This window comes from Meriones unguiculatus, chromosome 21, assembly GCF_030254825.1.
Source record: "Meriones unguiculatus strain TT.TT164.6M chromosome 21, Bangor_MerUng_6.1, whole genome shotgun sequence".
NCBI classification, from domain to species: domain Eukaryota; kingdom Metazoa; phylum Chordata; class Mammalia; order Rodentia; family Muridae; genus Meriones; species Meriones unguiculatus.
In genome coordinates this window covers 33,371,189-33,384,181 of record NC_083368.1, presented here as the reverse complement: position 1 = coordinate 33,384,181, position 12,993 = coordinate 33,371,189, and the positions used below count along the sequence as shown (strand labels likewise).

General features: G+C 43.5%; 1 protein-coding gene across 1 annotated transcript in view; it reads left to right on the top strand.

Annotated features, from left to right (window-relative positions):
- The first annotated feature begins 108 nt into the window (after positions 1-108).
- Pex1 (peroxisomal biogenesis factor 1) overlaps positions 109-12,993 on the top strand; it is a 38,728-nt gene continuing 25,843 nt past the window's right edge. Inside the window, exons 1-8 of the mRNA XM_021664125.2 lie at positions 109-291; positions 3,804-3,947; positions 7,001-7,084; positions 7,643-7,757; positions 7,856-8,625; positions 9,733-9,852; positions 11,967-12,090; positions 12,285-12,394. Coding sequence (XP_021519800.1) covers positions 163-291; positions 3,804-3,947; positions 7,001-7,084; positions 7,643-7,757; positions 7,856-8,625; positions 9,733-9,852; positions 11,967-12,090; positions 12,285-12,394 — 1,596 coding nt within the window. The 5' untranslated portion in view covers positions 109-162. The remainder of the gene's footprint in view (positions 292-3,803; positions 3,948-7,000; positions 7,085-7,642; positions 7,758-7,855; positions 8,626-9,732; positions 9,853-11,966; positions 12,091-12,284; positions 12,395-12,993) is intronic.

Sequence of the window (12,993 nt, the reverse complement as noted above, 5' to 3'; positions counted from 1 at the left end):
TAGGGTCCGGGAGGAGAGACCGGAGAGGGACGGCAGCCGGGCATGTGGAAGGAGGCGGGGCGGGGGGCGGGACCGATCGATGTCCTCGGACCCTGACGCCCGGGCCTGACGGGAAGGGGGCGGACCCTGCTCTCCGGGGAGAGTTGAACCTCGCTCTGGACGATGTGGAGCAGCGAGCGCGTAGCGGGTGCGGGGTCCGGAGGGGCGGTCGCGACGGTGGCCTTCACGAACGTTCGGGACTGCTTCCTCCATCTGCCGCGGCGCCTCGCGGCCCAGCTGCACCTGCTGCAGGTAACGCGCTCGCCCGACGCCTGAGCCACGCCTGGGGTCGGCCGCCGCCGCCGTCCCTCGCGGTGTCCTCTGACACCTTTCCCCCCCGGGGGCGTGAGCGAGGCCCCCCTCGGGCTCGGCGTGGGGTGGCCGCGTGCGCACGCACGTCACCGACAGTGCATCCCCGAGATCCTGCAGCGGGCTTTCCAGTCCAGCCCTTGCGCTCGGTTAAACCAGCCTGAATTTGCTAGGCTTCTACCTCAGCATTCACAAGCAACCCTCACTCCAGGTTGGAAAGCTCCGCGGAGCTCTTGGGTGTTTTGTTCAAGCGTTCTCCTGCCGGTGCTGCCACGGAGGTCTTGGTTTGTCGATTACGAAGGTTTCCAACCGGTGCCAAAGGTTAATAAAGTGACAGCTCCCCCCTGCCCCCGCGGAAAGGGTCGTGAGTTAGGAATTTAGGTTGAATTGTTTCATTTGAGTTGAAGCCCTGATAATGCAGTATTGGGAGGAAAGGTTGCAACAGTGACCTTTATCTGGTTTACCTAAAGGTTTTCAGAATACAGATATTCTGGCTTTTCCTCAGACTTGCTGAACCAGAATCTTGAGGAACAGATCTTTAAAAGATCTGTAATAAATATTCAGGCTACCTGAATATACAGAATTGAGACCCATGGTTATATCGCCATGAAAGGCTAACAGTGAAAGGACCTTAAGTTATCTAGGTCAATTCCCTATTCTCAAACACAAGGATACCAGAAGTCCGAGGCCAGTTCGGTTTTCATGTAGCCAGTTTGCCTTCTTGTCTGCCCTCACCTGTGTCAGTGACACTAGCCTGCCGCTGCTTCTTACCTGACTGATCTCACTCCTGCCTCTGCTCTTTTGCTGGTTCTATGCCCCCCCCCCATTAAAGTCCCCCTCCTTTCATATAAAGCGTGCCTTTAACAATAGCATAATCCTTCTCCCACGTAGCTCTGTGGATCTCTGTTGGCCATAGTTATGTCCTTTTTAGGATTATTTGTTTATGTATTTATTTGTTTTCAACTCAGGTTTTCTCTGTGTAGCCTTGGCTGCCCTGGACTCACTTTGCAGATCATACCATCCTCGAGCTCACAGAGATCCACCTGCTTCTGCCTCCCAGAGTGCTGGAATTACAGGCGTGCACCATCACACTCAAGAACTTCATAATTTATATGATGTGTCTCATTTGTTGCATATTATTTTGTTTCAAGCAAAATGTCTTTTTTTATTCACACAGTCCTTATTTAAGGATTGGTTCCAAGTAGATATTTAATGTAGAAGTTCTCAGTCAGACTGGACAACCCTTAGTTCTTGCTAGGTTTTCTGCTATTAGATAGGGACTCATTATGTAGTTCTGGCTGGCTTGGAACTCCCATGTTGACCAGGCTGGCTTCAAACTCAGAGAGATCACCTGCTTCTTCTTCCTGAGTGTGAGGATTAAGTGTGTGGGCCACCATGCCATCATGACCCCTGTCTACTAGATATGAGTAGTGTCTCCCATTGTGATACCCCAAACCATCTTCAGACACAAATGTCCTTCAGGGACAGTCACTCCCAGATGAGAACCACTGCCTCCATGCAATCACCTGTATATTTTAATCTCAGGGTATGCTGTGATTGCAACAGAAGGAGGATTCCTACTGAGGCTGAATGCAGAAAAGGGACCTAAATCTCATCCAGAAATTGCCAAGCATAGATTTGTCATTTCCTTATGTTGGCAAGAGATAGCCGAGGTCTTAGACCTAGGCACCCCTCAGGCATTTGATTGGTTCATCTGATTGTTTCTTTCATGGTGACATTGATAATACAATGTGGGCCAAAGCAAATAATCAGCACATTTCTTGTCATGAAAGGGACTCTAATCTCTCCATCAGAAGGCTTCTGTGGTTCTAATGAAAATCAGTGTAAAAGTCAGCTTAGGACATTAGTTTGCGCATTATCACTGAGTGTAGATCGTGACATAGTGTAGCTAGTAACTGGATCCACACCAAGACCGAAATGTTTTTCTTGTCTGATAGAGTTGATTTTTTTCCTTTTGTTTTCCCCTAGTGAACTAGTAGATGTTTTAGACATTTCAGGCTGTACTTCACATTTCCTCCTCTAATGTGTCTGGGTTTAAAGCTTTCTTATGAGATAGGGGGAACTGAGCTGAAGTATCAGCAACTTATGAAACCACATAGAAAGTGCCTGGGGCCTGGTTACCTTTGCTCTTGTAGTCTAGATTGTCACCTAGAACTTTTGACTCCAAAGCCAGGGCTTTCTTTTATCAAATTGTACTTGGCTGAATGACCTTTGTCAGCAAAGCCAGTTGGATCATTGTTTGGATGTTGTGAGAAACATTATGCAGCTAAAGGATAGAGAGTGGGTTTTGTTTTGTTTTGTTCTTTCCAGACAGGCTTTCTCTGTGTAGCCCTGGCTGTTCTGGAACTCATCTGTAGATCAGGCTGGCCTCAAACTCAAAGATCTGCCTGCTTCTGCCGGGATTAAAGACACACCATCATGCTTGGCTAACAGTGACCTACTTATATACAAAAGTTTGCTAGTGAGTGTGTTTGAATACCTTATTGCCTCAGAAGGGGCTCCAGGATTCTTTGCAATTTGTCCTGTTTAAAGAAATATGAAGTACTGAAATTTGGTGTAAATGAGAGAGTTTGGTGTTCAGTGTTTCAAGGGCAATTTATTTTGACATGGAGAAATAAATTTAATAACGTAAGCTTCCTGAGATAACAAGTCCTCAGGACTGTCCATCAAGGTGCTGGTTTTTGTTTTTGTTTTTACTAAAAAGTGGTAAATGTGTGGAAATGTTTGTGCAATAGTAACAGTAAAGAGGTAAGGCAATATTAAATCTTGTCCATAGTATACAAATGCACGAATCACTGACTAAAAAGGGTTAGCAAGAAGTACGCAAACTTGTTCATATGGTTCTGTTTTTGTGAAAGGAATTTTTTTCTTTCCAAGTACGTGTATTTACCAAGATTCCTATGAGTGTAAATTTTTTTTTTTTTCAGAGACAGGATGTCACTCTATAACCCAAGCTGACCTTTAGTCACACTCTCCTGCCTCAGCCTCCCAAGTGCTAGGATCATAGACATGCAGCAACAACCTTGGCTGTATAATCCTTTAACTGTAGGGGACATTGGTCTTTTAATTCTTAGCCACAAACTTAAATATTATGTTATTTTCATGTTGTGCTATTCTCAAATGTTTTTAATCTTAATGATTTATTTTTCATTATTTGTCTGTCTGTCTGTCTGTCACATGTGAGGGTACCTGTGGAGGCCAGAGGAGGACAGAACTGGATCCCCTATAGGCTGAACCACTGAGCCGTCTCTCCAGCCCAGTAGTGGATGCTTTAAATGATTATAGGTTTTAAATTACAAATGTGCAGAAAGAGTGATTATCTCTAGCACTTCTTGTGGTTGTATGTAGTATCATAGTTGCTTATCTGAATCCAGAGGAAAAAAAAACATTAAGGCTTTTGAACCCCTTTTCTCTCCCATCATTTGGATGAATAGAATCAAGCTATAGAAGTAAGCGGCGATCGCCAGCCCACATACTTGAGCTGGGTGGAAGGCAGACATTTTCATGATCAAGGTGAAAATGTGGCTGAAATTAACAGACAAGTTGGTCAGAAACTTGGACTCTCAAGTGGAGAACAGGTAAGCACAAAGAATGTTGGCGGTCACCTCCTTTTAATGTCGTGTCCTAAAGCTCAGGTATTCTGAAGAAAGATCATTTGTATGCTATTATAACTAGGCCAAGATACTAAAAAAAAAAACAAACCAAACCCTATATTTTCTAAGTCGCAATCTTATCTTTAACATGCTTCCTACTTAACTTGGCACTCTAGTTGCTCATTTTCCAGTCAATTTTTGTGAAATTATCTTTGGTTTTTGAGTATTGGGTTTTCTTCTTATTTTAGAACTTCGTTTTAGTTTCTGTCACAATTTTATTATTTATTTTGTGTGCGTATGTTGTTGGTGGGATTGGGGGCAAAGGGAGTTGGCAGGGCCAAGAGGAGACCAAAGGGGATGCTTGTGGAATATGGAGGTCTGAGGAGAATTTGCAGGAATCTCTTCTCTCTTTTTACCACAAGAGTCCCAGTGATTGAACTCAGATGGTCAGGCTTGATGGCATGGGCCTTCACCCACTGCACCATCATCACTCTGGCTCTGTTTTACCTCCCCCCCTCTTTCATCCGTCCTTCCTTCCTTTCTTCCTTCCTTCCTTCTTTTAAAGAGCTCACTATGTTGCTGAGGATGAACTCTGAACTCTTTGATTTTCCTGATTCACCCTCCTAAGTTCTGGGATTATGGATGTGGCTTGTTTATTATTTTTTTCTAACAAAACTTCTCACCTCCCATGATCTTACTTGATTCAACAGGTAGTGTTTTTTTGTTTTTTGTTTTTTTTTTTTTTTACATTTCTGTCTTTCCCATAATTGTATTGTAGACCACAAAGCATAAGGACTTGTGTCTATATTTTGTTATATTATTTTCATCAGTTTATTAATTTTAAATACTTTAAATCTTCAATTTAAATATCCACTTAAAATTTGATTGAAAGTAAAAGTTCCATTTTTCCCGTTCCCTAAACCCCACTTTAGAATGTATGCTACTGTTTGTTGTGATCCAGCTAGGCCTTTAGGACTAAAAGAAGAAACTCAGACATATTTCCCATAATTTTTACCCCACAAAGTGTATCACATACTTTCCCATGTACAGTCATCCCTGGGAATGAGTTGGAGTTACTCCCACTAGCACCCGTGGATGTCACGGTCTTTAGATGTTCGTATCTTTTTTATACGATGGCATGGTATTTGCCAAAACCTCTGCACATTACCAGGTTTTCTTAAAGCCACCACTAGAGACCTAAAATTCTTAACTCGGCGTTTAGTGCTGTGTAAATAGCTGTGTTGTTTAGGAACACTGCCAAGAAAAAGATGTTTAATACAGATGGCAGGTTTTGGGGTTTTTTTTCTCTAGCATTTTCTCTCCACAGGTGGTGGAGTGTCATTAGCAGGAGCAGACAGCAGGTGCTAGCTCCCAGAGCCCCAGTGTCTTACTTTTCTGGAACTGGTTTTGTACTCTCTCAGAATCCTGAGTAGCCTGGATGTCTCCTATGTGATGCTTGTGGCCAAGTATGCTTCAGACCTGGGAGTATTTGCATAGCCTACCAGTTGGACATTCAAAATTCTAAATCGAGAATTGCTCTAAAATGTAAAATATGAATAGCTCAGAAAGTTTCAGAGTTCAGAGCATTTAAATTTCAGGTTTTCAGGTTACGGCTACTTCTTGAGCCAACAGGGAATAAAATGTCAAAGCTGGACTCATCATGTCTGGAGGTGATACATTTAGGGTCTCAATGGATGGAGCCAGATTGTCCTCTATTGCCAATTTCTCACAGCAGAACATGAGAGTGCCACATCTCTTTTAACTTATTCTGAACTCGCGGATGGTTTTATTAATGCACGCATTTGATGATTAAAACAGGTCATTCATGAGAAGTCCAGAAGCCTTGCAGTAGGCTTTTGTGTACCCTGCTTTTTTTGCTAGAATTTTGGTCTGTTTAAGGGAGGGAAGGTGGGGGCGCGTGTGAGTGTACATGCCTGTGGAGACCAGAGGTTGACATCAAATGTTTTTCTTAATTGCTCTCCACCTTTGGCCTTTGTTGGTTTTTTTAAGATTTTTTTCTTCATTGTATGTCCAAATGCCGGTATGTGCATGGGAGTATAAATACCCACAGCTGCCAGAAGGAAGTCAGATCCTCCTGGAACTGTGAGCCATCTGACATGAGGGCTGGAAGCCGAACTCTAGTCGTTTGGAAGAGAGGACCTCCCTGCTGTTAGCTGCTGAGCCATCTCCCCTGCCCGTCACCTCTAGCTATTGAAACAGGGTCTTTCACTGAACCTGGAGCCTTGCTAGCCAGCAAGCCTCAAGGAGCAGCCTGTCTCTGCCCCCTCAGTGCTGGGATTAAAGAAGCCGTTTCTCATGGCTGTTTCTGTGTTGGTGCCATGAGGTGGCACACATAGCATGCACTTTGCTCTGTGTGTGCGTGTGTGTGTGTGTGTGTGTGTGTGTGTGTGTGTGTGTATGAGAAGGGTGGTTTGCATGGTGTGTCTATGTAGCACATGCATGCAGTGCCAGTAGAGGCCAGAAGAGGGCATTAGAGCCCCTGAGACTGGAGCTACAGACAGTTGTGAGGTGCCGTATGGGTGCTGGGAATTGAGTCTGGGTCTTCTAGAAAATCAGCTAGTATTCTGAACCACTGAGCCATCTCTTCCGCCCCTGTTTTTTATTTTTTGGTAGATCTGAGTCCATTGCCGAGGCCATCCTTGAACTGAGGGTTCTCCTGCCTCTGCCTTCAGAGTAGCTGGGATTACAGGCACATTGCTGTCTCACCTGACTCTTCAACTTCTTTCCAGGAATTTCTTTATTTACTTTTGAAAATAGGTTGTGCTCGGATGTTCCTTTGTTCTGTAGTCCATTGTGAAACATTTTTTCCCCTAAAATGCTGAATATATCAAGGCCTTGCTCAGAATAAGTACTTAATATTTGTTATCTGAGATGTGTAAGAGGGAAGAGAAAAAGAGAAAGACAGAGGGCCAGACAGAGACAGTGACAGTAAGACAGAACCTTACCTAAAGAGAGATTTTACGTTCTAGAGAAAACTCTTACAAAAGTAATCTTGCATGTCTGGCTTCTTTGTCCAGGTTTTTCTCAGGCCTTGTTCCCATGTGGTGTCTTGTCAGCAAGTTGAGGTGGAACCCCTCTCAGCAGACGACTGGGAGATTCTGGTAAAGAAAAGCTAAGTGTTGTCTCACTGTAAGGCTAACCCACGTCTCGGCATCAGTTGTTAGGTTTTTCTGGGCTGCTTTATGTATCCCGAGTTAGTCTGAATTATAAGAATGACTTGGGAGAGAGCTAACCTATGACATGAAAACCACAGATGAGACAATCGTGTTTGGTATTAATTATTTAATTTGATTTGATTTCTCAAGACAGGGTTTCTCTGTGTAGCCCTGGTTCTCTTGGAACACATTCTGTAGACCAGGCAGGCCTCAAATTCACAGAGACCCACCTGCCTCTGCCTCCCGGGTGGGTGCTGGGGTAAAAGATGTGTGCCACCTTTGCTCAGGGGGATTAATTCTAAATAAGTAGACTTTAGCTTCTCTTGACACAGAAACAAAACAACAAAAGGTTAGCTTGGATCTTGGATCTGCCACATACGTCCTATCGCATCATGCGTACTTTAAATATAACAATAAACTTTAAAAGGAAGAGTGGAGATTCCTTACCAGGTGTGGAATGATCTGAAGGCAGCGTGATCTAACCTTGCTCTCTGTCGGTTCTAGGAGCTGCATGCCATTTCTCTTGAACAACATCTTCTAGATCAAATTCGAATAGTTTTTCCTAAAGCCGTCTTTCCCATCTGGGTTGACCAGCAGACTTACATATTCATCCAAATAGGTAGGTGATATTGTAATATTTGCTGTCATTCTCTACACTGGAATGCCAAGTCTGGACCAGAGGTGAATGTGTACTAATGGGCTCTGTTTCCTACCCAGTTGCTCTGATGCCAACTGCCCCTTACGGGAGGCTAGAAACTAACACCAGACTCCTCATTCAGCCAAAGATGCGCCAAGCCAAAGAGAACACGTTCCCAAAAGCAGGAGATGCCCCTGGGCAGTTTCGTGGTTATGGACGAGAGCAGAAAGGAACATCAACAGAATTTCGAACTAAGCAGCTCCATGTGAACACAGAGGGTGTCGCTGGGTCTAATGGAACAGACTCAGAAGAAGTCCCGAGTCACTCATCACTGAAGCCACGCTGGTGGACCGTGCTAGGGAGCATGTTTTCTCTTGGGCCTGACAATAAACCAGAGGCATCCTGGGGCTCATTGGAAGTCGGTGCTTTTAGAACCATGCAGTCACAGGCTGTTCCTCTGGACAGTATTTTCAGAGTGTGCCAAGTTCAGCCTCCCAGTGTGCATCACACACCCGCCACCTCTGTGTTTCACAAACACTGCACTGTCCATGTATTTCCATGGGACCAAGAATATTTTGATGCAGAGCCCAGCTTTACTGTGATCTACGCAAAACTAGTTAAGCTACACTCTCCAAAACAACAGCAAGGCAAAAGTAAGCAGAGCGTCCTGTCAGCCGAAAAGGAGAAGGCCCTGTCAGAGCCTGCAGATCAGAAGCAGATCAGCTCGGTCCACAGCGAGGAAGCTGGGGAGGCCTGTGTGCTGAAGGTCGTCTGGAATGGCCTGGAGGAGGTGAAGAATACTGCAAAGTTCACCAAAAGTATAGAACCTCTGCACCTTGGGAAAGTCTGGGTTAGTATGAGGTTTAGAATTTGGGGAGAAACTTGTTATGTAATCTTTCCCAGACTTTGAATTACAATAAATTGAAGACCCGTCAGAGTCTCTAGAGGTCTCCGTGTGGAGGAGTGTCTCCCATCCCTCTGTAGTCTTTTAGTACTTACTACCATTTGGAGAGATAAGAAGTTGAGGGGCACTAGAGCATTGCTTAAGTATACTCATTGCTTTTGCGGAGGACCCAGGTTTGATTTTCAACACCCACATGATAGCTCGCAACCATCTGCAACTCCAGTCTGAGGGGATCCCACATCCCCTTCTTGCCTCCATGGGTACCAGGCATGCTTGTGAAGGCCAGACATACAGGCAGAACACACACATGAAAGAAAAGTCTAAAAAGAATTTTAAAGAATTGTTTAACATCTTTATTGAAATGAAAGTTAATGTGTACAATTCAATGTGTGCAAAAGTTGTTATTAGTATAATATTGTGTGGCCATCCTCATAATCTAAGTTTAGAATATTTTATGAATGAGGGTGGCAAGTTTTACCCTTTCCTTTTTGGATTGAATTGTATCTGTGGCAGATTGTGATCAGGTTTAACTACTGCAGCTTTTTCAGTGGTTCTCAACTTTCACACACAAATACAAGGACTTTTCAGATGGTCCTACGTTTACTATAGTCAAACCAAGTGACCGTGGCAGGACGTGAGACCTTTTTGGGGATTATTAGGTTCTGAGGGGGAAGCCTCGAGTGCAACTGATGTCCTTTTGGGAGATGCCCTCTTGAGCTTCTTCTCCCCTCTTGCCCAGTGAGGGTGCAGCAAGCATGTCTTCACACACTAGGCCTCACCAGCCCAACTCTGCCAGTGCCTTGCCGCTAGCCTTCCCAGTTCATAAAACAGGAATAATGAATTTCCACTGTTTCTAGGTCTCCCAGTACTCCCCGTATGTTGACCGAAGCAGCCAAGCAGGCTATCACAGCTATGAATCAGTATGGTAGGACTGCGTGATGACCTCTGTGCTTTCACCTGAATTAATAGGAAGTAATATCAAATTTAGGCTCTGAAGTACTTTAATCAGTCTTTGAGCAGTTTTATATTCTTACTATTATTTTTAAATTGCAGATTCCAGATGACCTGAGAAAGAGACTGAATATAGAAATGCACGCAGTAGTCAGAATAACGCCACTGGAAACCACCCCTAAAATTCCAAGATCTCTGAAATTACAACCGAGAGAGAACTTAGTGAGTTCAAACATATGTTGTATTAAAATTCTTTTATGTTATAGAGTTGCTCGTTGTTCATTAATAATAGTGTACTTCTTTTTCATTGTGTTAAAAGTTACATAGTGTGGTGTTTTAGCAATTTTCAAGTGACCAGTTCAGCTGTATTAACTATATTCATAATGTTGTGCATTGCACCCGCTATTACCATTTCCAAAATGCCTCCTACACTGCAAACAAAAACTTTGTGCCGCTAGACAATGCCTCCCCACCCCTTCCTCCCCATCGCCTGACAACCGGCTCTCTGTTCTGTCTCTGAGTTAGTTATTCTAGCAATTGTGTAGACGTGGGGTCAGGCAGTGTTTGTCCTGTGTGTCCGATTTATTTGATCTCACGTAATGTTTTCAGGGTCCCTCTCTATTGTGGCATGTACGAGAGCTTCATCTATCATCTGGTGGATAACATTTCGTTATGTAATTGTTTATCCCCCTAAGCACTGATGGAGATGTACATGGCTTCTACTTGTTGGCTCTTGTGATTAATGCTGCAGGGAGCAGTGAAGTACGAGTATCTATTTGATTCTCTCCTTTCTATCTCTTTGGGTATATACCTAGAAATGGTGTGTGGATTTGTGGCCAGTACAATATTTAATGTAAGAAGCAAAGAAATCATTAGTAAGCAAATAGGAATGCATCAGTGCAAATATGGCAATTCTTTTCTTTTTAATTGATATTTTGGAGTTAGGGATGAAGTCAGTTGGCAGAATGTTTGTCTAGCACACACAAAATCTAGGTTTGATCCCCAGATGCACTCAGGGATGGGCGGTCCATGCCTGCATACCAGCACTTGGGAGGTGGAGGCAGGAGGATCGGACATTCAAGGTCATCCCCAGCTCCACAGAGAGTTCAAGGCCACCTTAGCAACCAGAGAAGAAGGTGCCTTTTCTTAGCCTCCTTTTGGTGATGATCAGGTTCTAAGCTGAGCTCAGCCAGCAGGTATAAGCTTGGCTATGTGAAGAGAAAGAACAGAAGCAGACCTGTTTGAGAACTGGGAGAGGGCAGGTTACTTTACTGGGAAAATATAATTTTTCTGTGTGATTTGTATGTGTGTAAACACACAGAACATGCACATGTGGGCAAGCAGGTATATGTGCTCATATGTGCATAGCATGTGGAGGCCCGAGAACAGCCTCTGCTGTCATTCCTCAAGGGCCATCCATTTTGTTTTTTGAAGCATTGTCACACATTGGCCTGGGACTTGCCAGCCCAGAGCCTAAGGCATCCATCTGTCTCCTTACCCCAAGGTTGGGACTACAATTGTGTTATCACACCTGGCTTTCTGAACATGGCTTCCTGAAGACTGAGCTCAGGTACTTGCGCTTGAAAACTATCATCCCAACCCTATATGAATTTTGTTAGTCTAGTAATGCTATTGAATGTCATTTATGAGCTTTTAAGAACTGAATTTTAGTGTAAAAACTTTAAAAATTCGCAAGGGTTTCTTGTAATTTATTTTGGCTCTTTGAACAATACTGCACTCATTTAGGATAGCTAGACTGTGGTCCACATAAGAAAAGGAAGAGTGGCTTAAACACATAAGGCACTTAATTTTCTCATGTACAATTCAGGCTGAAGGCACTCATAAGTGGTTTACTGTGTCGCCAAAGACCTAGGCTCCACATCGTTTTCTCTTCTGCTATCCTTAGCTGTGCCTTGGCTCCTTCAGATACAAAATGCCTGCAGTGCTTCTGAGTGTCATGAGCATCTGAATTTCATGAACCAGTAGAACAAACAAGGCCCGCGGCCTTGCTGAGTTTCTTCACCTTGTACTGGGAAGAGAGGCTCTTCCTGGTTGCTGACTGCACGCCGTTGGCCACAGTGAGACCACATACACTTGGTATTTGTTTCACTGGGCAGACAGGAAAGGATCACTTATAACTTGCCGCTTATATAAATGGTTCTCATCACTCAACCATCACAACAGGTCACACATCTGCATGTATACTCTGAGTATCCTGTGTTGGTTATATTTGGTAAGATTTTACCTTTTGTTAGAAAGACATGTCAAAACAAGCATGTTAAGCCTACGTCAGGTATTCGGATACTTGATTACTCCTCTGTCCTTTTCTCTGGCAGCCCGGGGATGTGAGTGAAGAAGATGTAAAAGCTGTGTTCTCATCTTGGCTACAGCAGTCTGCTACCACCAAGCTTCCTTTGATAATATCAAAGGAAGAATGTATTAAGCTGGAAATTAAAGATGGTAGGTACAAGTATGGTTTTTGTTTTTCCTACTTCAATAGTTGTAACATGTAAAATTTTCCTAATTGTCTTTTCAACTTGCGTCACACGTGAACAATGTTGATGAATGCCTTTAACTAAGTTTGAAATTTCAAATCAAATTATTTCCTCTCAGTTTTAGTTCTAACTCTTCACTTACCACTTTCTTCTTAATAGGGTTAAAAGAGTTCTCTCTGAGTATAGTTAATTCTCGGGAAAAAGATAAGGAACCAGGAAGCACTGTGTTTGTGTTGAGTGCCATTCTGCTGCAGAAGATGTCAGTTCAGGTAATTATACACTAATGTTGTGTAAAGAAGCCAGGCTTGTTCTCTGTGACTAATAAAGTAGGAGTTTCTGTCTGTAAGCTTGCATCCAGAAGTAGATTAAAAGCCACATGGAAAGAGTAAGGAATAACTTGATTTTAAATATTTTACTCTATAATTTATCTAAATAAATTACTGATTTATCCTAAAGATAAACATCACTTAAGCACAATTAAGTTTCAAAATTACTGTTGATTGTGTAAACTGGTAAATGGGTCATGATTTAAATGTATTAAACAAATGAAGATTTAGTTTCAGAGGACTGATCTTAAAAGTTCCTATTTTGGGGCCAGTGAGATGGCTCTGTGGGTAAAGGCGTTTTCCAGACAAGCCCGGCAACCTGAATTCCACCCCAGGAAGCCATGCAAAAGGTGGAAGGAGAAGGCCAGCACCGCCAAGGTTGTCCTCTGACTTATGTGCATGTGATCCACCTCCTCATTGTAGTGCACACACACACACACACACACACACACACACACAAACACATAGACCTCAAAATTGTCTTCTGACCTCCATATGTGCACTGTGGCACATAAGCCATCTCCTCATTGTGGTGCACACAC